The sequence below is a fragment of the Oncorhynchus mykiss genome, chromosome 12 (assembly GCF_057628025.1).
Source record: "Oncorhynchus mykiss isolate SJ-2025 chromosome 12, ASM5762802v1, whole genome shotgun sequence".
Classification (NCBI taxonomy): domain Eukaryota; kingdom Metazoa; phylum Chordata; class Actinopteri; order Salmoniformes; family Salmonidae; genus Oncorhynchus; species Oncorhynchus mykiss.
The window spans coordinates 24,542,501-24,570,321 of NC_143033.1; the positions used below are offsets into that span (position 1 = coordinate 24,542,501).

Consider the following 27,821-nt stretch of genomic DNA (forward strand, 5'->3'; position numbering starts at 1 on the left):
CGTGAAAGGGATTGTTTGAAAGACAGGGTGCTGTTCCCTTACATCCTTCTATTCAATGTAAAGTCAAAGGGGCTGCACGACATCGTTTACCCCACTGGGAGACAGATGTATTCAAAACGACCGTGTGAACCAAGGTCTCACACACGCCATAGGTGCCTGGATTTATGTGCCCTTTAAATCCTCGCTTGGGCACAAAATAGTATCTTAATAAGCCAATTAAAATTCACTTCTGAAGAGATTAGCCAGGAGCAGTGTTGCACTTCTCTAAATCATTAATTAAATCTATAAGAAGATTTGCAAATCGACCCAGGGACCTCTTTGTCTCACTATGCGAATGGCACATCAGACAGAATGACCATTTCATTTTCAAGTCCATTGCATGAATTTGAATGTAGGCTACTTCAAACGCATTGGAGTTTTTTGGGGGTCTAGGAATAGGATACAGTAAAAGCTCTTTTTATAAGAATACAAGCTTCAGGCTTTCATGTGATAAAAATGTGCCATGCTGAGAAAATATCTAATAAATAAAACTAAATAAGATATATTTTTTTACTATTGATAAGTGTCAATTAAGATACATATATTTCCTGAGGGCTTCATGGGTTTATTGAAAGAACCGAAGAAGTTGAATCCCAACCATTCTTTCTGGCTTGCTACATGACCAGCGCAAGCCCCCCCTCTGCTGGCTGACTTGCAGGATGCAAGAAATTCAACACAAGAGGACATTCACTTTCATGCCCTTTCCAGAAACAACCTCACAATCAATGGTTAGCTACTGCATCAAATGCAAAGCTGAAGTCTTGCCTCCCTACATGGTAACTCATTTGACATGTTTTCGTGGCTGAGGGAGATGCCAGACTATCTTCATTTCTAGCCTACAATCCCTCAGAAGTATAAAAGCTTTTGTTCTGCAAAAGTACTTGACTAAGGAGACACGTATAATGTTTATGACTGACTGCTGGCATATCCTGCAAGGTCCAAGCGATTATTCTCTCTCTCTCTCTCTCTCTCTCTCTCTCTCTCTCTCTCTCTCTCTCTCTCAACCTCCCTCCCTCCCCCTCCCTCCCTCCCTCCGAAACATAGAGAGAGAGAGAGAGAAACCCCATATAGAGAAACCTCTCTCTCTGCCTATGTGTCCATATAGAGAAACCTCAGCATTTCTCACGCAGTGGGAGAAAGCCTTCGTTCCCTGCCCCCAGATTCTGTTCTGCCTTCAACCCCTAATTGCTCTGAGTGTGCCACTGGCGGCCCAGCTGAATGCTTGCACGAGCGGCCCAGTTCTGGAACCAGAACAACACAGACCAGCAGTAAAATATGGGCACTCACAGGCTAACCATCAGCGCATTCCTTTACAAACGTTTTCCACCGCTTCTCTCTTTCACAAACATTACTCTCTCCCTCTCGAATAACCTCAGTGACAACTGGTTGGTCCAGTAGAAGATGAATGCCTATCACTCTGGATACCCTTCCCCCTTGTTACCCTCAGAGGATTTCTGAGTCAACTTTCTACTCTCAAAACACAATAGGATCAGTGTCAATAAATGAAATGACATTCTGTGAGTTGGTCATCAAATCCCCTTTATGAACAGAGGATAAAGTGTGCTTACTGACCACAGAGGATGTGGTGTGGAGGAGAGGACGCCTCCCTCCAAACACATCGCAGTGCAGAAGAGTCAACAGGTCGCCTACACAAACATCCAGACTCTCTCAGGGAGCACTGGGACTGTAGCGCCAGTCCAGCTGCCTAAAGAAACATTGCACAGCATGGCTAATGTGATTAATACGATGTAGAGGTCCACTAGGAGAGCTGACCGCACATGCGTGTGGCATCCAACACAACAGCAGGTGCTACACACATTTCAGAGTGCAGAGTTTATGATTTCTACCGTACATTTCACAGGTCTGCCTGGCCATCCAATGCATCTCCAAGACTAATGTAAGCACAGCAACAGATGGTACAAGTGGACACATAGAGAAACTCAAATATTATATCGGTTCGACAGTCATAAACAAAGGAGACATCAGCCAGAGGCATCAGACAATGCCAAATATTGAAAATGATTGTTTTGCTACTCGAAGCTCAGAGCCAGACCAAACAAGACTGAAATCAAACATGAACTAAAACTGTCACTGATATTAATGAAGGAACAAATAACATTACGTGCTATCTCCATAGATACAAACAGCAACAAACACTGCATAGTTAGTGTTTGATAATTAGTGAACAATTGCATAATTGCCGAGTTAATTCTGTATAATGAATGAATTATAAGTGATTTATGTTTTGTTTCTCTTTCACATAAACACGTCTATGGGGTCACCTTTGCCGTGACAAGTATTCTCAGACAAAACAGATGTATCTGTGTGTAATGAACACGATGGGAGACAGAGAGCTGGACTCAAGCGCAGGGTGCAGCATGTGTTTATTGCAAAGGGCAACAGTACAGGCAGGGAAAAGGATAGTAATGTAGTCCGGGAGATCAGGCAATAGGTAGATAACAGAAAATCTGATAGGCTAAAGTACATGGAGGGAATAGGCAAAAGGCATCGTTAGCAAGGCAGGTAAAAACTATCATACACTGGAGGAGAAAAATCGCAAAAGGGGGAAAGAGAAGAAGGAAGAAGAAAATAATAATAAAAGAAACGGAGCTCAGAAAGACATGTCACAAAACAAACAATACCTCACAGTGACGGGGTACAAAGAACTGAACTAAATAGTGTGTGATAATGACATACATCTTATCTGTAGGAAAGATGTCAGTTTGTCTCTGTGAATGGCTTGTCCTCTGACAAATCAACTGTAAATTTCGGTGTTCCTCAAGGTTCCGTTTTAGGACCACTATTGTTTTCACTATATATTTTACCTCTTGGGGATGTCATTCGAAAACATAATTTTAACATTCACTGCTATGCGGATGACACACAGCTGTACATTTCAATGAAACATGGTGAAGCCCCAAAATTGCCCTCGCTAGAAGCCTGTGTTTCAGACATAAGGAAGTGGATGGCTGCAAACGTTCTACTTTTAAACTCGGACAAAACAGAGATGCTTGTTCTAGGTCCCAAGAAAAAAAGAGATCTTCTGTTGAATCTAACAATTAATCTTAATGGTTTTACAGTCGTCTCAAATAAACCTGTGAAAGAACTCGGCGTTACTCTGGACCCTGATCTCTCTTTTGACGAACATATCAAGACTGTTTCAAGGACAGCTTTTTTCCATCTATGTAACATTGCAAAAATCAGAATCTTTCTGTCCAAAAATGATGCATAAAAATTAATCCATGCTTTTGTTACTTCTAGGTTAGACTACTGCAATGCTCTACTTTCCGTCGATAAAGCACTAAATAAACTTCAGTTAGTGCTAAATACGGCTGCTAGAATCCTGACTAGAACCAAAAAATCTGATCATACTACTCCAGTGCTAGCCTCCCTACACTGGCTTCCTGTCAAGGCAAGGGCTGATTTCAAGGTTTTACTGCTAACCTACAAAGCATTACATGGGCTTGCTCCTACGTATCTCTCTGATTTGGTCCTGCCGTACATACCTACACATACGCTACGGTCACAAGACGCAGGCCTCCTAATTGTCCCTAGAATTTCTAAGCAAACAGCTGGAGGCAGGGCTTTCTCCAATAGAGCTCCATTTTTATGGAATGTGAGAGACACAAACTCGGTCTCAACCTTTAAGTCTTTACTGAAGACTCATCTCTTCAGTGGGTCATATGATTGAGTGTAGTCTGGCCCAGGAGTGTGAAGGTGAACGGAAACGCTCTGGAGCAATGAACCGCCCTTGCTGTCTCTGCCTGGCCGGTTCCTCTCTTTCCTCTGTGATTCTCTGCCTCTAACCCAATTACAGGGGCTGAGTCACTGGCTTTCTGGTGCTCTTTCGTGCCGTGCCTAGGAGAGGTGCGTCACTTGAGTGGGTTGAGTCACTGATGTGATCTTCCTGTCTGGGTTGGTGCCCCCCCTTGGGTTGTGCCGTGGCGGAGATCTTTGTGGGCTATACTCGGCCTTGTCTCAGGATGGTAAGTTGGTGGTTGAAGATATCCCTCTAGTGGTGTGGGGGCTGTGCTTTGGCAAAGTGGGTGGGGTTATATCCTTCCTGTTTGGCCCTGTCCGTGGGTATCATCGGATGGGGCCACAGTGTCTCCTGACCCCTCCTGTTTCAGCCTCCAGTATTTATGCTGCAGTAGTTTATGTGTCGGGGGCTAGGGTTAGTTTGTTATATCTGGAGTACTTCTCCTGTCTTATCCGGTGTCCTGTGTGAATTTAAGTATGCTCTCTCTAATTCTCTCTTTTTTTCTCTCTCTCGGAGGACCTGAACCCTATGACCATGCCTCAGGACTACCTGGCATGATGACTCCTTGCTTTCCCCAGTCCACCTGGCCGTGCTGCTGCTCCAGTTTCAACTGTTCTGCCTGCGGCTATGGAATCCTGACCTGTTCACCGGGCGTGCTACCTGTCACAGACCTATTATTTGACCATGCTGGTCATTTATGAACATGTGAACATCTTGGCCATGTTCTGTTATAATCTCCACCCGGCACAGCCAGAAGAGGACTGGCCACCCCTCAAAGCCTGGTTCCTCTCTAGGTTTCTTCCTAGGTTTTGGTCTTTCTAGGGATTTTTCCTAGCCAACGTGCTTCAACACCTGCATTGCTTGCTGTTTGGGGTTTTAGGCTGGGTTTCTGTACAGCACTTTGAGATATCAGCTGATGTATGAAGGGCTATTTAAATAAATTTGATTTGATTTGATTTGAACAGGTGATTAGAATTCAGGTGATTGGGATCTGGAGAGTGAGCTGCATTCAGGGGATCGAGGTGTTTGAGAGTGTGAGCTGGAAAGTGGGCTGGATACTGAGCTGCATGCAGGGAATCTACGTGGTTGAGGGTGTGAGTTGGAAGCAGACGTTACACTGTGCTTTCACACAGAATAAGAACCATGCTTTTGAAATGTGTGCTGCACCTGCTGTTATGTTGGCGGCCACACGCATGTGTGGTCAGCTCTCCTAGTGGACCTTTTCATTGTATTTATCACATTAGCCAATTCCACAGTAACATAAGAGACTCTGATTTTTCACTTTAAAATGTATGCTAAACAAAAAAAAAGTTTTTAAAAAGTTGAACAAACCGTAACCTCTGTAAAATGACTACTTTGACCAATTTACACAGTAAATAAAAATATATAAAAAATGTACTCTAAAAATTGTTAAGACGCAAAGTTTGCAAACTGAATTACGCTAACATATCCCTCAGTTTTATTCTGTTACCAAACTTTGTATCTGTATAGTTCTTTCTGTAAATGTGTTTTTGTAAAACTTTCAGCGGAAATCATTCAAAGTAGACCTTGTGGATAGAATTCTTTGCATGCCTGCCTACCCATCTACACCACTCCGGCCAAACAGATTTTTATTCTCCACGATGAGTGGAGACACATTCTGACTGTTCTGATTGGTCCCAGAAACTGATGGGTTGGGGCCAGAGCTAGCCTACTTGATGATGTTATCAATTGGTCAGATTTGTTGGAGACGATCCAATCGCTGATTAATTTATTTTATAATACGCCAATCATTTTGAAGTCACACAAACGACTTCTAGGGTGGCAGAAGCAGACAATGTTTATGGCGATCGATAGAGAAACATAATTAAATTCAGGATGAGTCATAAGGCAATAGAGTTCTATGGTTTGTTAACCTTTGAAATCAATGATTTTTGGTAAACATTTTAAAGTCAGAGTCACAGCGTAATTCTTTTGCCATGGAAATTCCCACATACCACTCCCTCCTTTCGACAGCCTTTTCTTTGTGCAGCTACCACTAACATACTGTCATGCCCTGATCTGTTTCACCTGTCCTTGTGATTGTCTCCACCCCCTTCAGGTGTCGCTTATTTTCCCCAGTGTATTCAACCCTGTGTTTCCTGTCTCTCGGTGCCAGTTCATATTGTATGTTTCCAAGTCAACCAGCGGTTTTCCCATTCTCCTGCTGTATGCAGTCTCCTTTTTCTAGTCCTCCCAGTTTTGAGCCTTGCCTGTTTCTGGACTTTGTACCTGCCTGCCTGACCATTCTGCCTGCCTTGACCACGAGCCTGTCTGCCACTCTGTACCTCCTGGACTCTGATCTGGTTTTGACCTTTTTGCCTGTCCGTGACCATTTGGATTAATAAACAAATCAAATCAAATCAAATTTTATTTGTCACATACACATGGTTAGCAGATGTTAATGCGAGTGTAGCGAAATGCTTGTGCTTCTAGTTCCGACAATGCAGTAATAACAAGTAATCTAACTAGCAATTCCAAAACTACTGTCTTGTACACAGTGTAAGGGAATAAGGAATATGTACATAAGGATATATGAATGAGTGATGGTACAGAGCAGCATAGGCAAGATACAGTAGATGGTATCGAGTACAGTATGTACAAATTAGATGAGTATGTAAACAAAGTGGCATAGTTTAAAGTGGCTAGTGATACATGTATTACATAAGGATACAGTCGATGATATAGAGTACAGTATATACGTATGCATATGAGATGAATAATGTAGGGTAAGTAACATTATATAAGGTAGCATTGTTTAAAGTGGCTAGTGATATATTTACATCATTTCCCATCAATTCCCATTATTAAAGTGGCTGGAGTTGAGTCAGTGTCAGTGTGTTGGCAGCCGCCACTCAGTGTTAGTGGTGGCTGTTTAACAGTCTGATGGCCTTGAGATAGAAGCTGTTTTTCAGTCTCTCGGTCCCAGCTTTGATGCACCTGTACTGACCTCGCCTTCTAGATGATAGCGGGGTGAACAGGCAGTGGCTCGGGTGGTTGATGTCCTTGATGATCTTTATGGCCTTCCTGTGACATCGGGTGGTGTAGGTGTCCTGGAGGGCAGGTAGTTTGCCCCCGGTGATGCGTTGTGCAGACCTCACTACCCTCTGGAGAGCCTTACGGTTGAGGGCGGTGCAGTTGCCATACCAGGCGGTGATACAGCCCGCCAGGATGCTCTCGATTGTGCATCTGTAGAAGTTTGTGAGTGCTTTTGGTGACAAGCCGAATTTCTTCAGCCTCCTGAGGTTGAAGAGGCGCTGCTGCGCCTTCTTCATGATGCTGTCTGTGTGAGTGGACCAATTCAGTTTGTCTGTGATGTGTATGCCGAGGAACTTAAAACTTGCTACCCTCTCCACTACTGTTCCATCGATGTGGATAGGGGGGTGTTCCCTCTGCTGTTTCCTGAAGTCCACAATCATCTCCTTAGTTTTGTTGACGTTGAGTGTGAGGTTATTTTCCTGACACCACACTCCGAGGGCCCTCACCTCCTCCCTGTAGGCCGTCTCGTCGTTGTTGGTAATCAAGCCTACCAGTGTAAGACTCTAATCATCTGCCTATTGTATCTGCATTTGTGTCTCACCTTGTGCCTTCAGGCATACAGAACCACCTGCAGGTGCTGCTAGCTATGTGTTTCTGACAAGAACATCTGGAATCACCCCTATATCACCCATGTATTCAAATCAAATGTATTTGTCACATACACATGGTTGCTGTCAGCTTTCTGTAAATAAGAAGCCCAGAGGTTTGCATTGCTCCTCTAAAATCACAGCCAATTCTTTTTCCTATACTTATCATAATCACAAGGACACCATGGAAACGAGCTCCTCAATCACAAAAGAAATGAAGGGCATTAGGAGTCAGACAATGAAGTCAATGAAGCTAATGTAGTTATGTGGGTTTCACTGGGGTTGACTTTATTGTACATTATGACATTAAACTGTACAATATTACATTGGTAACGCTCATGTACACAGGGGGCATAATCACTGATAGCTGTAATGGGTGGTGTTTGTTGATGTTGGTGGTGTTAACTAGTCAATTTACATTCCAGTTAGTTTAAACTCCATTACTGGTTGTCTGTCAATAACACTATCAGCATCTTCTTTTTCCCTCTTTCATTTTTCTCATATTCAAATAATTTCTTTATCACTCCCTCCCTTTAGATTTCTCCGTCTTCCCTTTTTCCCATCCACCAACTCTCCCATTTTTCTCTCCCTTTCTCTCCCATTCGTCAGCCCCACTCAACGCAGAGCGCAGAACGCTCAGGGTCATACACGCAATGAGAATGTGAAATATAACAAAGAGCCTTCATATTCTCTATCCAACAGCACATCTGGGACTGCTGATGCACAAACCATGCTGCTTTTTTCATCCTTTCCCTCTCTCTACATTTCTCTTCTCTGCAAATTGACAAACTGAGTGCCGCTGTGATGTTCCTATCAATCGTGATGCGTGTTGGCCAGACAGGTACAACCATAATTCACTCACTCTCTCTCTCTCTCTATCTCTCTGTCTGTCTGTCTGTCTGTCTGTCTGTCTCTCTCTCTCTCTCTCTCTCTCTCTCTCTCTCTCTCTCTCTCTCTCTCTCTCTCTCTCTCTCTCACTCCTACTCTCTCTCTCTCTCTCTCTCTCTCTCTCTCTTGTGCTGTTGACTAGGTAGGTACAAGGACGACTAGAGCATTCAGCCCTTCTTGAGAGGGTTGTTGGAATTCAGTTTTTTCAATTAAGCAAATCAAATATTAAAATATAGGTATACTATATATACAGGTAACTGTCAAAACAAAGGAAACACCAACATACAGTTTCTTAATAGGGCATTGGACCATTACAAGCCGCCAGAACAGCTTCAATGCAGCTTGGCATAGATTCTACAAGTGTCTGGAACTCTATTCGGGGGATGGGACACCATTCTACCATAAGAAATTCCATAATTTTTGTGTTTTGTCGGATGCCACTCCAGAATGTCCCATAAGTATTCAATTGGGTTTAGATCTGGTGACTAAGACGGCCATGGCATATGGCTTACATTGTTTTCGTGATCATCAAACCATTCAGTGACCACTCGTGCCTAGTGGATGGAGACATTGTCATCCTATGGGGGCATAGCCATAGCAGCCAAAAAGAATGACCTGCCTAGGATTTTTATACATGACACTAATTGCTTCATTTTCTCAGGAACCACACCTGTGTGGAAGCACCTGCTTTCAATACACAGTTGAAGTTGGAAGTTTACATACACCTTAGCCAAATACAATTACACTCAGTTTTTCACAATTCCTGACATTTAATCCTAGTAAAAAATTCCCTGTCTTAGGTCAGTTAGGATCACCAGTATTTTAAAAATGTGAAATTTCAGAATAATAGTAGAGAGAATGATTTATTTCAGCCAATATTTCTTTCATCACGTTCCCAGTGGGTCAGAAGTTTACATACACTCAATTAGTATTTGGTAGCATTGCCTTTAAATTGTTTAACTTGGGTCAAACGTTTCAGGTAGCCTTCCACAAGCTTCCCACAATAAGTTGGGTGAATTTCGGCCCATTCCTCCTGACAGAGCTGGTGTAACTGAGTCAGGTTTGTAGGCCTCCTTGCTCGCACACGCTTTTTCAGTTCTGCTCACACATTTTCTATAGGGTTGAGGTCAGGGCTTTGTGATGGCCACTCCAATACCTTGACTTTGTTGTCCTTAAGCAATTTTGCCACATCATTGGAAGTATGCTTGGGGTCATTGTCCATTTGGAAGACCCATTTGCAACCAAGCTTTAACTTCCTGACTGATGCCTAGAGATGTTGCTTCAATATATTCACATCATTTCATTTCCTCATGATGCCATCAATTTTGTGAAGCACCGCCACAACTTGATGCTGCCACCCCCGTGCTTCACGGTTGGGATGGTGTTCTTTCGGCTTGCAAGCTTCCCCCTTTTTCCTCCAAACATAACGATGGTCATTATGCCAAACAGTTCTATTTTTGTTTCATCAGACCAGAGGACATTTCTCCAAAAAGTACGATCTTTGTCCTCATGTGCAGTTGCAAACCGTAGTCTGTTTTTTTTAATGGCAGTTTTGGAGCAGTGGCTTCTTCCTTGCTGAATGGCCTTTCAGGTTATGTCGACATAGGACTTGTTTTACTGTGGATATAGATACTTTTGTACCTGTTTCCTCCAGCATCTTCACAAGGTCCTTTGCTGTTGTTCTGGGATTGATTTGCACTTTTCACACCAAAGTACGTTCATCTCTAGGAGACAGAACGTGTCTCCTTTCTGAGCAGTATGACGGCTGCGTGTTCCCATGGTGTTTATACTTGCGTACTATTGTTTGTACAGGTGAATGTGGTACCTTCAGTCATTTGGAAATTGCTCCCAAGGATGAACCAGACTCATGGAGGTCTACAATTTTTTTCCGAGGTCTTGGCTGATTTTTGATTTTCCCATGATGTCAAGCAAAGAGGCACTGAGTTTGAAGGTAGGCCTTGAAATACATCCACAGATACCCATCCAATTGCCTCAAATGATGTCAATTAGCCTATCAGAAGCTTCTAAAGCCATGACATAATTTTCTGGAATTTTCCAAGCTGTTTAAAGGCACAGTCAACTTAGTGTATGCAAACTTCTGACCCACTGGAATTGTGATTCAGTAAATTATAAGTGAAATTATCTGTCTGTAAACAATTGTTGGTAAAAAAATCCTTGTGTCATGCACAAAGTAGATGTCCTAACTGACTTGCCAAAACTATAGTTTGTTAACAAGAAATTGTGGAGTGGTTGAAAAACGAGTTTTAATGACTCCAACCTAAGTCTCTGAAAACTTCCGACTTCAACTGTAGTTTTTGTCCCCATTTACTCAAGTGTTTCCATTGGCAGTTACCTGAAGGCATACTTTCTATATTATTTATTACAGGTGATAGTTTCAGCGCATATCACTTCCCCCTTTGAAGTTTCGTAGATCAATGCACTGCACACTTTCTGTTAATAAAGCCCTCTTGCATATATTTCCACCGTACCTCGATTCCTTGTTAAACTACAGAAATTCAGACATGGTCTCCGGGATGGCTAACTCTGGAGATCCCCTCGACAGTTAGGCAAATCTGCCTTTAACTATTTTCCACCGTGCTTATGGAATGGTCGACAGAGTTCGCTGAAATTGGAAGACTTGGTGCCTCTGAGGCAGTTCAGACGGCTGTGTGAGGACCTTTTTAAGGAAGAATGTGTTTGTTTCTTATGATTCAATGCTTGATCGTTTTATTTTAAATGTATAGTTTTTGTGTTTTTTTTGCTTGCTTATACTGTATATTTTGTATTTTTACTATGTTTTGTAACTTTCTCCACATCGTTGCTTTAAATGAGAATGATTTCTCAGTGAACTTACCTGGCAAAATAAGGAGTAAATAAATGATCAATGAACATACAAGGCTGTAGTGTCACGATAGTAGTGTTAGAATCATGAACAAGGCTGTGAAATATGCTCATGACCCGTATTCAAGCTATGATCTTTATCAAATTCCAATCTCTTCTGTGCAGCCTGAAAGTGCAGTTTGTAACTGTCCAAGGCCACAGGAGAGAAGGCTTGGGGAATGGAGAGAAACTCTTAATCAATTTGCTTATTTGCTCTATGATGGTACCTCCCATGACAGTGAACCTTTACAATAATATATTAAAGGAAAGGGAGAGAAGATTGAATTATGTTGCCTTTGGAAGGAGCACTCGAAGTCCGTGGCCACTGATGAACTGGCATCCAGTGATATTATCGTCCCTGCCTGCTGGAACACAATCTGCTACCTGGGACTGTTTGGGTCCCAGTCATGGCTTTGAATTTCCATAATTCTTGGAGATATTAAAGCACATTAGTTTAATTTCCTATTGGTCAGTGGCTCCTTTGGGCTAGTTTCCACAGATTGATAGAAAAGACAGTTGCCTGTAATCATTTAGATCCTAGTTACACAGGAGTGTGCTTTGTGCTTACCGTTGATAACTTTGAATGTTTGGGTCATAAGCTAACATTTTTAACAAGCTCCATTGTGATTTAGGTAACGATTTCCCATACAGTTTTATGACAATAATGGTGTCTGTAGCATTGGGTCGTATGCCACCCCCTGTTTATTATACTAAACTTTAAACTATACTTATACATACTAATTTGCCTTCTGGATTATAAACATTGAGCTCATCATACAGTATATCCAATGTCGATTTATCCAGACTAGAGTTTCTAAAATCATATACTGACTCGGTTGGTCTTCAGTCCATTTCTGACCTGAATGTAAAGAAAGTACTTTTTAACATTGCTAACAGAAGATACACTATATAGAGAGTACCAGTCAAAAGTTTGGACACACCTACTCATTCAAGGGTTTTTCTTGATTTTTAATATTTCTACATTATAGAATAATAGTGAAGACATCAAAACTATGAAATAACACACATGGAACAATGTAGTAACCAAAAAAGTGTTAAACAAATCTAAATCTATTTTAGATCTTAGATTCTTCAAAGTAGCCACCCTTTGCCTTGATGACAGCTTTGCACACTCTTGGCATTCTCTCAACCAGCTTCATGAGGAATGCTTTTCAAACAGTCTTGAAGGAGTTCCCACATATACTGAGCTCTTGTTCACTCTGCCATCCAACTCATCCCAAACCATCTCAATTGAGTTCAAGTCTGATGCAGCACTTCATCAATCTCCTTGATGACCTACGATTAAGATTATCCTACCAAGGGGACATCAAAACCTGTAACATCTTATGTTTCACTGAGATGTGGCTGAATGACAATACGGACAATATAGAGCTAGCGGGATTTTCCATGCACCCGCAGAACAGAGAAGCTACCTCTGGTAAGATGAGGGGTGGGGGTGTGTGTCTATTTGTCAATAACAGTTGGTGCGCAATGTCTAATATTAAAGAAGTCTCGAGGTATCGCTCGCCTGAGGTAGAGTACCTTATGAGAAGACGTAGACCACACTATCTACCAAGAGAGTGCTCATCTATATTATTCATAGCAGTCTATTTACCACCACAGAATGAAGCTGGCACTAAGACCGCTCTCAACGAACTCTATAAGGCCATAAGCAAAGAAGAAAATGCTCACCCAGAAGCGGTGCGCCTAGTGGCCGGGGACTTTAATGCAGGCCAACTTAAATCAGTTTTACCAAATTTTTACCAGCATGTCACATGTGCAACCAGAGAAAAAAAAGCATAGACCACCTTTACTCCACACACAGAGATGCATACAAAGCTCTCCCCCGCCCTCCATTTGGCAAATTTGATCACAATTCTATCCTCCTGATTCCTGCTTACAAGCAAAAACTAAAGCAGGAAGTACCAGTGACTCGCTCATTACAGAAGTGGTCAGATGATGCGGCTGCTACACTACAGGACTGTTTTGCTAGCATAGACTGGAATATGTTCTGGGATTCATCCAATGGCATTGAGGAGTACACCACCTCAGTCATCGGCATCATCAATAAGTGCATCAACGTTGTCCCCCCAGTGACTGTACATACATATCCCAACCAGAAGCCATGGAATACCGGCAACATCCGCATTGAGCTTAAGGCTAGAGCTGCCGCTTTCAAGGAGCGGGAGACTAATCCGGATGCTAATAAGAAATCCCGCTATGACCTCAGACAAACCATCAAATAAGCAAAGCGTCAATACAGGATTAAGATTGAATCCCACTACACCAGCTCTGACGCTCATCGGATGTGGCAGGGCTTGAAAACTATTACGGACTACAAAGGGAAATCCATGTGCTAGCTTCCCAGTGACGCGAGCCTACAAAACGAGCTAAATACCTTTTATGCTCGCTTCGAGGCATGCTACACTGAAGCATGCACGAGAGCACCAGCTGTTCTGGATGACTGTGTGATAACGCTCTCCGTAGCCGATGTGAACACAACCTTTAAACAGGTCAAAATTCACAAAGCCGCTGGGCCAGACGGATTACCTGGACGTGTACTCAAAGCATGCGCGAACCAACTGGCAAGTGTCTTAACTGACATTTTCAACCTCTCCCTGGCTGAGTCTGTAATACCTACATGTTTCAATCAGACCACCATAGTCCCTGTTCCCAAGGAAGCGAAGGTAACCTGCCTAAATGATTACCGCCCTGTGGCACTCACGTCGGTAGCCATGAAGTGCTTTGAAAGGCTGGTCATGGCTCACATCAACAACATCTTCCCAGGTACCCTAGACCCACTCCAATTCACATATCACCCCAACAGATCCACAGATGATGTGAGAATGCTGTTCATTGACTACAGCTCAGCGTTCAACATCATATTGCCTACGAAGCTCATCACTAAGCTAAGGACTCTGGGACTTAACACCTGCCTCTGCAACTAGATCCTGGACTTCCTGACGGGTCACCCCCAGGTGGTAAGAGTAGGCAACAACACATCTGCCACGCTGATCCTTAATAATTTGGCCTCTAAGGGGTTTGTGCTTAGTCCCCTCCTGTACTCCCTGTACACAAATGACTGCGTGGTCAAACACGACTCCAACACCATCATTAATTTTGCTGACGACACAAAAGTGATAGGCCTGATCACAGACAACAATGAGACGGCCTATAGGGAGGAGGTCAGAGAACTGGCAGTGTGGTGCCAGGACAACAACCTCTCTTTCAATGTGAGCAAGACAAAGGAGCTGCTCGTGGACTACAGGAAAAGGTGGGCCGAACAGGCCCCCATTAACACCGAACTATCATGGTCCAAACATACCAAGGCAGTCGTGAAGAGGGCACAACAAAACCTTTCCCCACTCAGGAGACTGAAAAGATTTGGCAGATTCTCAAAAGGTTCCACAGCTGCACCATCGAGAGCATCCTGACCTGTTGCAACACCACCTGGTATGGCAACTGCTCGGCATCTGACCGTTAGGCGCTACAGAGGGTAGTGCGAACGGCCCAGTACATCACTGGGGCCAAGCTCCCTGCCAACCAGGACATATACAATAGGCGGTGTCAGAGGAAAGCTCATAAAATTCAGTCACCCAAGTTATAGACTGATTTCTCTGCTACCGCACGGCAAGCGGTACCGGAGCGGAACCTTTTGGTCTAGGACCAAAAGGCCCCTCAACAGCTTCTAGCCCCAAGCCTTAAAACTGCTGAACAATTAATAAAATCACGAACGGACAATTTACATTGACACCCCCCCCCCCCCCCCCCCCCCGCCTCCGTTTTGTACACTGCTGCTACTCACTGTTTATGCATAGTCACTTAACCCCTACCTACATGTACAAATTACCACAACCAACTTGTAGCCTCGCACTCTGATCGGTACCGGTGCCCTCTGTATATAGCCTCGTCTTTGTTGTTAAGGGCTTGTAAGTAAGCATTTCACAGTAAAGTCTACACTTGTTGTATTCGGCGCTTCCGTGACAAATTTGATTTGATTTGACTGAACACAAACCAGATGGGATGGCGTATTGCTGTGGTAGTGATTATGGTTAAGTGTGCCTTGAATTCTAAATAAATCACAGACAGTGTGACCAGCAAACCACCCCAACACCATCACACCTCCTCCTCCATACTTCATGGTGGAAACCACACATACGGAGACCATCCGTTCACCTACTCTGCGTCTCACAAAGACACGGTGGTTCTCTGCGGCAGAGGTAACTCTGGGTCTTTGTGAGATGCAGAGTAGGTGGACGTATGGTCTCTGTATGTGTTTGGTTTCCACCACCATAGAGCTTGATGGTTTTTGCGATTGCACTTGAAGAAACTTTCAAAGTTCTTGAAATGTTCCGTATTGACTGACCTTCATGTCTTAAACCTCTTGGGGCTAGGGTGCAGAATTTTCACTTTTAGATAAATAGCGTGCCCAATTTCAACTTCCTGCTACTCGTGCCAAGAATATAAGATATACATATTATTCATAGATTTGGATGGAAAACACTCTGAAGTTTCTAAAACTGTTTGAATCATGTATGTGAGTATAACAGAACTTATGTAGCAGGCAAAACCCTGAGGACTAACCGTTCAGACTTTTTTATTTTTGAGGTCTCTGTCTGTTCAGTGAGTTCTCGTTGGAAAACAATATTTCTTAGGAACTGGTTTTCAGTTCCTACCGCTTCCACTGGATGTCACCAGTCTTTGGAATTTGGTTGAGGTTATTCCTTGTGCAATGAAGAAGTAGGCCAACTAGGAACTGGGTAACACTGTTGAGAGTTGCGCAAGATGTGAAAAGTAGCGCTGGTTTGTTTTCATTCCTTTATTGAACACAGATAGACCCGTCTACAATTTGATCAATTATTAACGTTTAAAAATACCTAAAGTTTTATTACAAAAGTAGTTTGAAATATTTTGACAAAGTTTAAAGGCAACTTTTGAAATATTTTGTAGTGACGTTGCGTTTTTTTGGAAGCTGTTTTTGTCTGGATCAAATGCGCTTTATAAATGGACATTTTGGATATATATGGACGGAATTAATTGAACAAAAGGACCAATTGTGATGTTTATAGGACATATTGGAGTGCCAACAAAAGAAGTTCATCAAAGGTAATGCATGTTTTATATTTTATTTCTGCGTTTTGTGTAGCGCCTGCAGGGTTGAAATATGCTACCCCCTTTGTTTACTGCTGGTGCTATCATCAGATAATAGCTTCTTATGCTTTCGCCGAAAAGCATTTTTTAAATCTGACATGTTGGCTGGATTCACAACGAGTGTAGCTTTAATTGAGTATCTTACATGTGTGATTTAATGTAAGTTTGATTTTATATTTAAAAAAAATATTTGCCGCGCTGCATTTTCCCTGTTTTTTTTGCCCAAGTGGGAAGCAACTGTCCCGCCTATCCGTAAGAAGTTTTAAAGTAATGCTGGACTGTTGTTTCTCTTTGCTTATTTGAGCCATAATATGGACTTGGTCTTTTACCAAATAGGGCTATCTTCTGTATACCACCCCAACCTTGTCACAACACAACTGATTTGTTAAAATGCATTAAGAGGGAAAGAAATTCCACAAATTCCACAAAATTCCACTCTCCTCATGAAGCTAGTTGTGAGAATGCCAAGAGTGTTAAAAGCTTTCATCAAGGCACAGGGAGGCTATTTGAAGAATCTCAAATCTAAAATATATTTTGATTTGTTTAACACTTTTTTGGTTACTAGATGATTCTCTATGTTTTATTTCATAGTTCTGATGTCTTCACTATTATTCTATAATGAAGAAAATAGTAAAAATAAAACCCTTGCATGAGTAGGTGTTCTAAAACTTTGGACTGGTAGTGTATGTATATACTATATATATATATATATATATATATATATATATTGTAAGAACTTTAAGAGGTATTTATTGAAGATGTGATATGCATAAATCGCTCCGCCATTTCCTGGTTGCTAAAATTGTAATAGTCCACCTAATTTCAGCTTAAGTGACAAAACAAGCAGTCATTGTGTACAGAACCGCTGTGAAATATATGTTCCACAACCAAAAACATTGTATTTTCAGCTGTTTGAAGCTGGTGTACAAAAGTGAAAGTAAAAGAAGCAAAAATGTACCTTAAGAATGGGAAGCATAGAAATAGCACATATAGAACAGATATATCGCTTTATAGACTTGCTTTCAATGAGAATGACAGATCTATAACTAAATGTTTTTGTCAATTTGGTCTGATCACCAAAAAGTTCCATATTGCAGCTATAATATAGTAATTTATTTAAATATTACATTTTTTGTATTTTAGAGTTATTTTAGTAACAGTAATATACAACACTAAAATTGCATTATTGGAGAAAGAAAGATTGAAACAGAGAGAGAGGAAGAATGAGACAGACTGATAGAATGATAGAGAATATCTTAAATAAATAAACATGCCCCTTTCAAAAAATGTAGATCTAAGAACATATATAGCCTGTCACGTTCTGACCTCTATTTCCTTTGTTTTGTATGTAGTTAGTATGGTCAGGGCGTGAGTTGGGTGGGCAGTCTATGTTTGTTTTTCTATGATTTGGGTATTTCTATGTAACCTTCGGCTCTGTGGTATAGGCACGTGTTAGTGTCCGGTCGGGATTGTTTCCCATTGTACATTTTGATTCCCTGTGTTTTGGGAACGTAACTTTTTTGTGAGCACCCTGTGGTGCGTTGGTGCGATTAAAAGACGCGCAGCATTGAACTCTCTGTCTCCTGCATTTGACTCCACACCCACGACACCCGGAGCATTACAGAATCCCGCACCCCAACAGGACCAAGCGGCGTGGTAACGGGCAACGGCAAGAGGAGCAGCAGGAGAAGCAACAGAGGCAGCAGCAACAGGAGCAGCAGCAGCAGCAGTGGGAGAGGCTGCACTATTTGGAGAAATGGACATGGGAGGAAGATTTGGATGGTAAAGGACCCTGGGCTCAGCCAGGAGAATATCGCCGCCCCAAGGAAGAACGGGAGGCGGGAAAGCGGAGCGGCGCCGGTATGAGGAGGCAGCGCGGCGTCGTGGATGGAAGCCTGAGAGTCAGCCCCAAACATTTATTGGGGGGTGGCTAACAGGGAGTATGGCTACGCCAGGTAGGAGACCTGAGCCAACTTCCTGTGGTTACCGGGGGGCTAGAGAGACCGGGCAGGCACCGTGTTATGCTGTGGAGCGCACGGTGTCCCCAGTGCGGACCCTGTGCGGTACATTCCAGCTCCGCGTATCGGCCGGGCTAGAGTGGGCATCGAGCCAAGTGCCATGAAGCCGGCTCTACGCATCTGGTCTCCAGTGCGTCTCCTTGGGCCGGCTTACATGGCACCAGCCTTGCGCACGGTGTCCCCGGTTCGCCTGCATAGCCCAGTGCGGGCTATTCCACCTCGTCGCACCCGGAGCATTACATAGCCCTTGGTTCACTCCAGACCTGACTGCCCTTGACCAGCACAAAAATATACTGTGGCATACTGCATTAGCATCGAATAGCCCCCGCGATATGCAACTTTTCAGGGAAGTTAGGAACCAAAATAAACAGGCAGTTTTAAGAAAGCTAAGGCTAGTTTTTTCAAACAGAAATTTGCATCCTGTAGCACAAACTCCAAAAAGTGCTGGGACACTGTAAAGTCCATGGAGATTAAGAGCACCTCCTCCCAGATGCCCACTGCACTGAGGCTAGGAAACACGGTCACCACCGATAAATCTATGATCATTGAGAATTTCAATAAGCATTTTTCTACGGCTGGTCATGCTTTCCATCTGGCCTCCCCTACCCCAGTCAACAGCTCTGCACCCCCCACAGCAACTTGCCCAAGCCTCCTTCATTTCTCCTTCACCCAAATCCAGACAGCTGATGTTCTGAAAGAGCTGCAAAAACTGTACCCCTACAAATCAGCTGGACTAGACAATCTGGACCCTCTCTTCCTAAAATTATCCACCGCAATTGTTGCAACCAATTTACTAGCCTGTTCAACCGCTCTTTAGTATAGTCTGAGATCCCTAAAGATTGGGAAGCTGCCGCGGTCATCCCCCTCTTCAAAGGGGTTGACACTCTAGAACCAAACTGTTACAGACCTATATCTGTCCTACCCTGTCTTTCTAAAGTCAAAGACAGTACTGTGCAGTCGTCTTCATCGACCTTGTCAAGGCTTTCGACTCTGTCAATCACCGTATTCTTATCGGCAGACTCAATAGCCTTGGCTTCTCAAATGACTGCCTCGCCTGGTTCACCAACTACTTCTCAGATAGAGTTCAGTGTGTTAAATCGGAGGGTCTGTTATCCGGACCTCTGGCATCCTCTATGGGGTGCCACAAGGTTCAATTCTCAGGCCGACTCTGTTTTCTGTATATATCAATGATGTCGCACTTGCTGCTGGTGATTCTCTGATCCACCTCTGATCCACCTCTGTTTTGTCACCAAAGCCCTATATACTAACCATCACTATGACCTGTATGCTCTCGTTGGCTGGCCCTTGCTTCATATTTGCCGCCAAACCCACTGGCTCCAGGTCATCTATAAGTCTTTGCTAGGTAAAGCCCTGCCTTATCTCAACTCACTGGTCACCATAGCACCACCCACCTGTAGCATGCGCTCCAGCAGGTATATTTCACTTGTCACCCGCAAAGCCAACTCCTCCTTTGTCCACCTTTCCTTCCAGTTCTCTGTTGCCAATGACTGGAACGAATTGCAAAAATCACTGAAGCTGGAGACTTATATCTCCCTCACTAACTTTAAGCATCAGCTATCTGAGCAGCTTACCGATCATTGTACCTGTACATAGCCCATCTGTAAATAGCCCACCCAACTACCTCATCCCCATGTTATTATTCTTTGCTCCTTTGTATCCCAGTATCTCTACTTGCACATTCATCTTCTGCACATCTATCACAACAGTGTTTAATTGCTAAATTGTAATTATTTCGCCACTATGGCCTATTTATTGCCTTACCTCCCTAATCTTACTACATTTGCACACACTGTATATAGATTTTTCTATTTGTTATTGACTGTACATTTGTTTGTCCCATGTGTAACTCTGTGTTGTTGTTTGTGTCGCACTGCTTTACTCTATCTTGGCCAGGTCGCAGTTGTAAATGAAAACTTGTTCTCAACTGGCCTACCTGGTTAAATAAAGGTGAAATAAAAATAATTAATTAAAAAAAGGTGAGTGAGAGTGAGAGAGAGAGAAACAGTAAATCTCAGTGAGACAAAAATAATGGTGTTCCAAAAAAAATCTATTTGCCAGGACCACAAATACAAATTCCAGACACCATTGCCCAAAGCACACAAAAAGGATTTGTCTAAAAATACTTGAATCAGTTATATTGCTCTTTAAGGTTGTGAGGTCTGGGGTCCGCTCACCAACCAAGAATTCACTGAATGGAACAAACACCAAATTGAAACTCTGCAGGCAGAATTCTGCAAAAATATACTCCATGTACAATGTAAAACACCAAATAATGCATGCAGAGCAGAATTAGGTCAATACCCGCTAATAATCAAAATCCAGAAAAGAGACGTTAAATTCTACAACCACCTAAAAGGAAGCGATTTGCAAACCTTCCATAACAAAACCATCACCTACATAGACATTTACCTGGAGAAGAGCCCCCTAAGCAAGCTGGTCCTGGGGCTCTGTTCAAAAACACAAACAGACCCCACAGAGCACCAGGACAGCAACACAATTAGACCCAAAAATTTAATGAAAAAATGTAAATATAATTACTTGATACATTGGAAATAATTTACAAGAAAACAGAGCAAACTAAAATGCTATTTGGCATTAAACAGAAAGTACACAGTGGAAGAATACTGGACTACTGTCACTGACCCAAAATTCTGGAAATCTTTGACTATGTACAGACTCAGTGAACATAGCCTTGCTATTGAGAAAGGCTGCCGAAGGCAAACCTGGCTCTCAAGAGAAGTCAGGCTATGTGCACTCTGCCCACAAAATGAGGTGGAAAATGAGCTGCACTTCTTCACCTCCTGACAAATGTATGACCATATTAGAGACACAAAGACAGACACAAAGACAGAGACACAGATATCCTTGCAGTACCTGTATAGCCCAGAGAGTTGTCATCCTCATGTTCAGACGAGGGGGTGGGGGCAGCATTTTCACTGGCCTTATCCTGGGTGTCTGTATCTGCAGACAAAAACACAAATAGTAGATTACACTATAAGAAACCCCCTCACTCTCTCACAGTCTAACACGTTATTGGCATAGCAGAGATCATTCCCCAGAATCTACCCTGCTTCCCTCCAACATTAGCTTAAAACTGAGGTAGAAAATGAACCTGCAAAAGAGTTACAGGCATACAGTAACTGAGCCTGAAGTCCATAGAAATACGCGATAGAAAGAGGGAAAGTGAAATATAAAACATAAGCTTTCATATCAGACATCTCAGTGCAATCTCACATCACTGGGCACACACAATGTTGGAGGACTTGATATCCTGTCTCTCCTAAAATACACAGCAGTAAAGTCATCCTGCTGAGGTTTCAACAGAACAAGGCATGCCTGACAGCAATCTCATTTTTACAATTCAATCCTCAGTGTATAGTATTGAATCATATTTTATTTGAGAGAAGTAGGAGGATTCGTTCATTCTAAAATATAGAGCTTGACTTGGGCAAAAGCTCACCGGAACTGAATACCAGCACCTCAAATGTTCTATTGCGCCTGTTTCTCACATAGAATATTAGCTTACAAGTATTGTGGAGCTCCTGCACCTAAATATAAGCAGTACTGGTACCCCAAATGAGCACTGATATTCCAAGTCAAAAAAATAGTCATATCCAGTTAATAAACTGTGATTATTTTCACAGCATTATTTCGTAATAGTCATGGCAGTTCTAATTGTAATGGTTATAATGCTATAGTATTGTAATGTGCCATTCTTGGATTCCTTTATGTTTTGTCTTCTGACAGTACTTTCTGACAGGTGGTCTGTATTTCCAGGAAATACTGCGCTGACTCAGTGGATAAACTAAAGTGTACTGAAGGAGTATGTTGATCCAAAAATAGGAGCCAAGTTCCTCTATTTCCCTTAATGTTTATCTTGGGTCATTAGATGCATACTGTCACAAAGACAAAGGAAGAATTTACACATTTTTCAGGAATGCATCCAGCAAGTAGCATGGAAATGACCTGACCAAACTGAGAAGAATGGTGAAGATTGAGGGCATGCCATATGACTAGCACAACACAATATCTTATTATGTGGGCAATTTCCCCCACAACATTCAATTATACCATTTTTTCATGGGCTGTTGTTCTTGGGCAATATCCATGACTTAGAAATGGCTGAGAGCTCCAATAGCTGACCAGGATATAGACCTCAATGAAATCCAGCCTAGAGTCAGTCTTCTGCACCGTACCATTAGTCTTTATCTCCTTCTGGCGGTTACTGTGTGCCAGTAGGAAAACACTGAAACTAAATCCAAAATATGGTCAAGAGAGGACATACGTTACCCTTCAATACCTCATCACTTTTATTTGACCATTATTTTACCAGATAAGTGTATTGAGGACACCTTCTCATTCAATTGAAAAGGTTGTCCTTTTCAAACAATGACTAATCAGTTCTGGATGAGAATGTAGGTGGCACCTTGCCATCTCATCACAACTCCCAGACCACCACCAAGACAGTAATCAGCTCCAAGCATTACTCATCTAAGAAGACAATAGAGGGGATTTTTGTTAATATGCTCAGGTAATTATATGATGAAGATTGAGCTGACACTAATCCCTCTCACCTGGTTCCTGATCCGGAGTTCAACTCTGACTCACACCTGAATCACGTCACAATGTCAGCACGGACCTGCTAGAGTGGTATCAGTCAATAACTGCTATCACTTATTGTAATATTAGGAAAAACAGGACTCAGGACCTCACTGCTGAGAGTTCACACTCATATACATCTATTTCTTACAGTAGTGTTACAGTAGTGTTATCCTTGACTCGTTAGCCGAGGGGTCTGCCCAGATCTCAAGCTTAATACTTAAAGTGATTACATGTGCTGAGGTTTTTCCAACATAAGTATGTGTGTGTAGCTTTGCAAATATACTATAACTGAGTAACTTAAGTCATTGTTATCTCTCTTTATCAGCCCTGATAACCAAGGTGTGATTGATAGCCGTTCTCTGTTCACGCAGTCCCTGCAATGTAGGACAGGTTCTCTGTGAGTTCCAGTTTGTCATATTGACCTCCCAATCAGCAAAACACCAGACAAGCTGAAACAAAAGCAATGCAGATAAAACAGAGAGGAAGGTGGGGAAAGGAAATTGCTAATATCAATTAGATCACGAATAAGGAATTTGCAAGACAATGGTGTTTTACTATACAGTATCAGTCAAAAGTTTGCACACACCTATTCATTCAAGGGGTTGTCTTTATTTTTACTAATAGTGAAGACATCAAAACTATGAATCATGTAGTAACCAAAAAAGTGTTAAACATATCAAAATATATTTGAAGAAACTGTGTTCAAAATGATCACCTACAGTACCAGTCAAAAGTTTGGACACACCTACTCATTCAAGGGTTTTTCTTGATTTGTACTATTTTCTACATTATAGAATAATAGTGAAGACATGAAAACTATGAAATAACACACATAGAATCATGAAGTAATTAAAAAAGTGTTAAACAAATATGTTTTATATTTTAGGATCTTCAAAGTATCCACCCTTTGCCTTGATGACAGCTTTGCACGCTATTGGCATTATTTCAAGCAGCTTCATGAGGAACAGTAGTCACCTGGAATGCATTTCAATTAACAGGTGTGCCTTGATAAAAGTACATTTGTGGAATTTATTTCCATCCTAGTGTGTTTGAGCCAATCCGTTGTGTTGTAACAAGGTAGTGGTGGTATACAGAAGATAGCCCTATTTGGAAAAACTACTGTAGCTACTGTAAGAGACAGACTATCTGTGAATCTCGGGGGGACGACTGTGTTTTTCAGTTTGCTTTAGTGGTTATGTTATTGCTGTGTGATGCTGCATGCAAAAGGGCTCTGATGTTCATTTGATTGAGGATGTCGACCATCGACCATACAGTTTTGATGGGAAACCACACACACACACACACACACACACACACACACACACACACACACACACACACACACACACACACACACACACACACACACACACACACACACACACACACACACACACACACACTGCTTCTTCTGAAAATGTTACGGCAAAGACTTTATTAGCCCACAGTAGCTCAGCACGATTCTCAGGAAAATGCTGGTTCACCCACAACCATGCCACTTCCCTGGGTTTATTAGAACAAGAGGTTTACCACAAATACACAAACACACATGCACACAAACACACACAAACACACATTAAAATGACAGAAATGCTTACATAGGCAAACCAAACTTGCATGCACGCACATCCTAATGTGTTTGAGCCAATCAGTTGTGTTGTAATAAGGTAGGGGTGGTATAAATAAGAACCTTATTTGGTAAAAGAACAAGTCCATATTAAGGCAAGAACAGCTCAAATAAGCAAAGAGAAATGACAGTCCATCATTACTTTAAGACATGAAGGTCAGTCAATACGCAACTTTGAAAGTTTCTTCAAGTGCAGTCGCAAAGACCATCAAGCGCTTTGATGAAACTGGCTCTCATAAGGACCGCCACAGGAAAGAAAGACCCAGAGTTACCTCTGCTGCAGATGATAAGTTCAATAGAGTTACCAGCCTCAGAAATTGCAGCCCAAATAAATGCTTCACAGAGTTAAAGTAAAAAGAACATCTCAACATCAACTTTTCAGAGGAGACTGCATGAATCAGGCCTTCATGGTCAAATTGCTGAAGAGAAACCACTACTAAAGGACACCAATAAGATGAAGAGACTTGCTTGGGCCAAGAAACATGAGCAATGACATTTTTGGTTCCAACCACTTGTCTTTGTGAGATGCAGAGTGGTGAACGGATGATCTCCGCATGTGTGGTTGCCACCATGAAGCATGGAGGAGGAGGTGTGATGTTGTGGGGGTGCTTTGATGGTGACACTGTTGGTGATTAATTTAGAAATCTAGGCATACTTAACCAGAGTGGCTATCACATCATTCTGGAGCGATACACCATCCCATCTGGTTTGCACTTAGTGGGACTATCATTTGTTTTTCAACAAGACAATGAACCAACACACCTCCAAGCTGTGTAAGGGCTATTTAAACAAGAAGGAGATTGATGGAGTGCTGCATCAGATGACTTGGCCTCCACAATCACTCGACCTCAACCCAATTGAGATGGTTTGGGATGAGTTGGACTGCAGAGTGAAGGAAAAGCAGCCAACAAGTGCTCAGCATATGTGGGAACTCCTTCAATACTGTTGGAAAAGCAGTCCAGTTGAAGCTGGTTGAGAGAATGCTGAGAGTGTGCAAAGCTGTCATCAAGGCAAAGGGTGGCTACTTTGAAGAATCTAAATATAAAATATATTTGTTTAACACTTTTTTGGTTACTACATGATCCCATGTGTGTTATTTCATAGTTTTGACGTCTTCACTATTATTCTACAATGTAGAAAATATTAAAAATCAAGAAAAACCCTTGAATGAGTAGGTGTGTCCAAACTTTTGACTGGTACTCTCTGTATAGTGTATCTTCTGTTAGTAATATTAAAAAGTACATTCTTGACATTCAGGTCAGAAATGTACTGAAGACCAACCGAGTCAGTATATGATTTTAGAAACTCTAGTCTGGATAAATCGACATTGGATATACTGTATGATGAGCTCAATGTTTATAATCCAGAAGGCAAATTAGTATGTATAAGTATAGTTTAAAGTTTAGTATAATAAACAGGGAGTAGCATACGACCCAATGCTACAGACACCATTATTGTCATAAAACTGTATGGGAAATCGTTACCTAAATCACAATGGGGCTTGTTAAAAATGTTAGTTTATGACCCAAATGTTCAAAGTTATCAAGGGTCAGCACAAACCACACTCCTGTGTAACTAGGATCTAAATGATTACAGGCAGCTGTTTTTCTATCAATCTGTGGAAGCTAGCCCAAAGGAGCCAACAAGTGCTCAGCATATGTGGGAACTCCTTCAAGACTGCTGGAAAAGCATTCCAGGTGAAGGTGGTTGAGAGAATGCTGAGAGTGTGCAAAGCTATCATCAAGGCAAAGGGTGGCTACTTTGAAGATCCTAAAATATAAAACATATTTGTTTAACACTTTTTTAGTTACTTCATGATTCCATGTGTGTTATTTCATAGTTTTCATGTCTTCACTATTATTCTATAATGTAGAAAATAGTGCAAATCAAGAAAAACCCTTGAATGAGTAGGTGTGTCCAAACTTTTGACTGGTACTATAGGTGATCATTTTGAACACAGTTTCTTCATTCTTCCACCCTTCTGTTAGAGAGAGATCATCTTAAAACACATAGACATATTGACATAAAAACAACTCTATAGAGTTTGAGGTTAGAACGGCATCCCCGTCTAACCTCTAATCCTAAACCTAAGCCATGCTATGGATTGGCCACTTCACCTCATAACCCTCTGTTGTGCAAACTCTCTCTCCTCTCCTCTCTCCACGAGAGCCAAACATGACTTAACTCGTCTCTCTCCAAATTAAGAAAATTCTAATTATAAGGTGCATGACAATGATGCATGCATCTTAGTTGCACCACATAATTCACCTTAAATCCCCTGTCATTTGATAAATGTTCACTGGATAGGACACAGCTTCCAGGAGGAAAGTCATAACTGTGAAATGCAATAAATCTTGAAAAAGGATCAGTGTGATCTGTCTCAGTGTCTCAATGTTCATGTGGAAGTCATCACATCACATACCAGAATGCTTCAGAGCACAGGGACACTGCTGATTGAAAACTACTGTAGCTACTGTAAGAGACAGACTATCTGTGAATCTCGGGGGGACGACTGTGTTTTTCAGTTTGTTTTAGTGGTTATGTTATTGCTGTGTGATGCTGCATGCAAAAGGGCTCTGATGTTCATTTGATTGAGGATGTCGACAATCGACCATACAGTTTTGATGGGAAACCACACACACACACACACACACACACACACACACACACACACACACACACACACACACACACACACACACACACACACACACACACACACACACACACACACACACACACACACACACACACACACACACACACACACACACACACACACACACACACTGCTTCTTCTGAAAATGTTACGGCAAAGACTTTATTAGCCCACAGTAGCTCAGCACGATTCTCAGGAAAATGCTGGTTCACCCACAACCATGCCAGTTCCCCGGGTTTATTAGAACAAGAGGTTTACCACAAATACACACACACACACATGCACACAAACACACACAAACACACATTAAAATGACAGAAATGCTTACATAGGCAAACCAAACTTGCATGCACGCACATCCTAATGTGTTTGAGCCAATCAGTTGTGTTGTAATAAGGTAGGGGTGGTATAAATAAGAACCTTATTTGGTAAAAGAACAAGTCCATATTAAGGCAAGAACAGCTCAAATAAGCAAAGAGAAATGACAGTCCATCATTACTTTAAGACATGAAGGTCAGTCAATACGCAACTT

The 27,821-nt window shown here is 42.1% G+C and overlaps 1 protein-coding gene across 3 annotated transcripts in view; it reads right to left on the minus strand.

Annotated features, from left to right (window-relative positions):
• The window catches only part of LOC110537230 (roundabout homolog 1), a 207,148-nt gene that overhangs the window by 151,866 nt on the left and 27,461 nt on the right, over nt 1-27,821 (minus strand). For 2 of the 3 annotated variants that reach the window (XM_090192053.1, XM_090192052.1), the window contains exon 1: nt 1-124. This exon is cut by the window's left edge and continues 1,041 nt beyond it. Coding sequence is in view for 1 of the 3 variants with exons in the window: in XM_090192051.1 (XP_090048177.1) it covers nt 21,276-21,362 (87 nt within the window). In the remaining 2 variants the exon portion in view is untranslated. Of the gene's footprint in view, nt 125-21,275; nt 21,363-27,821 lie in introns of those variants that run through there. The other variant, XM_090192051.1, reaches the window with a different exon arrangement.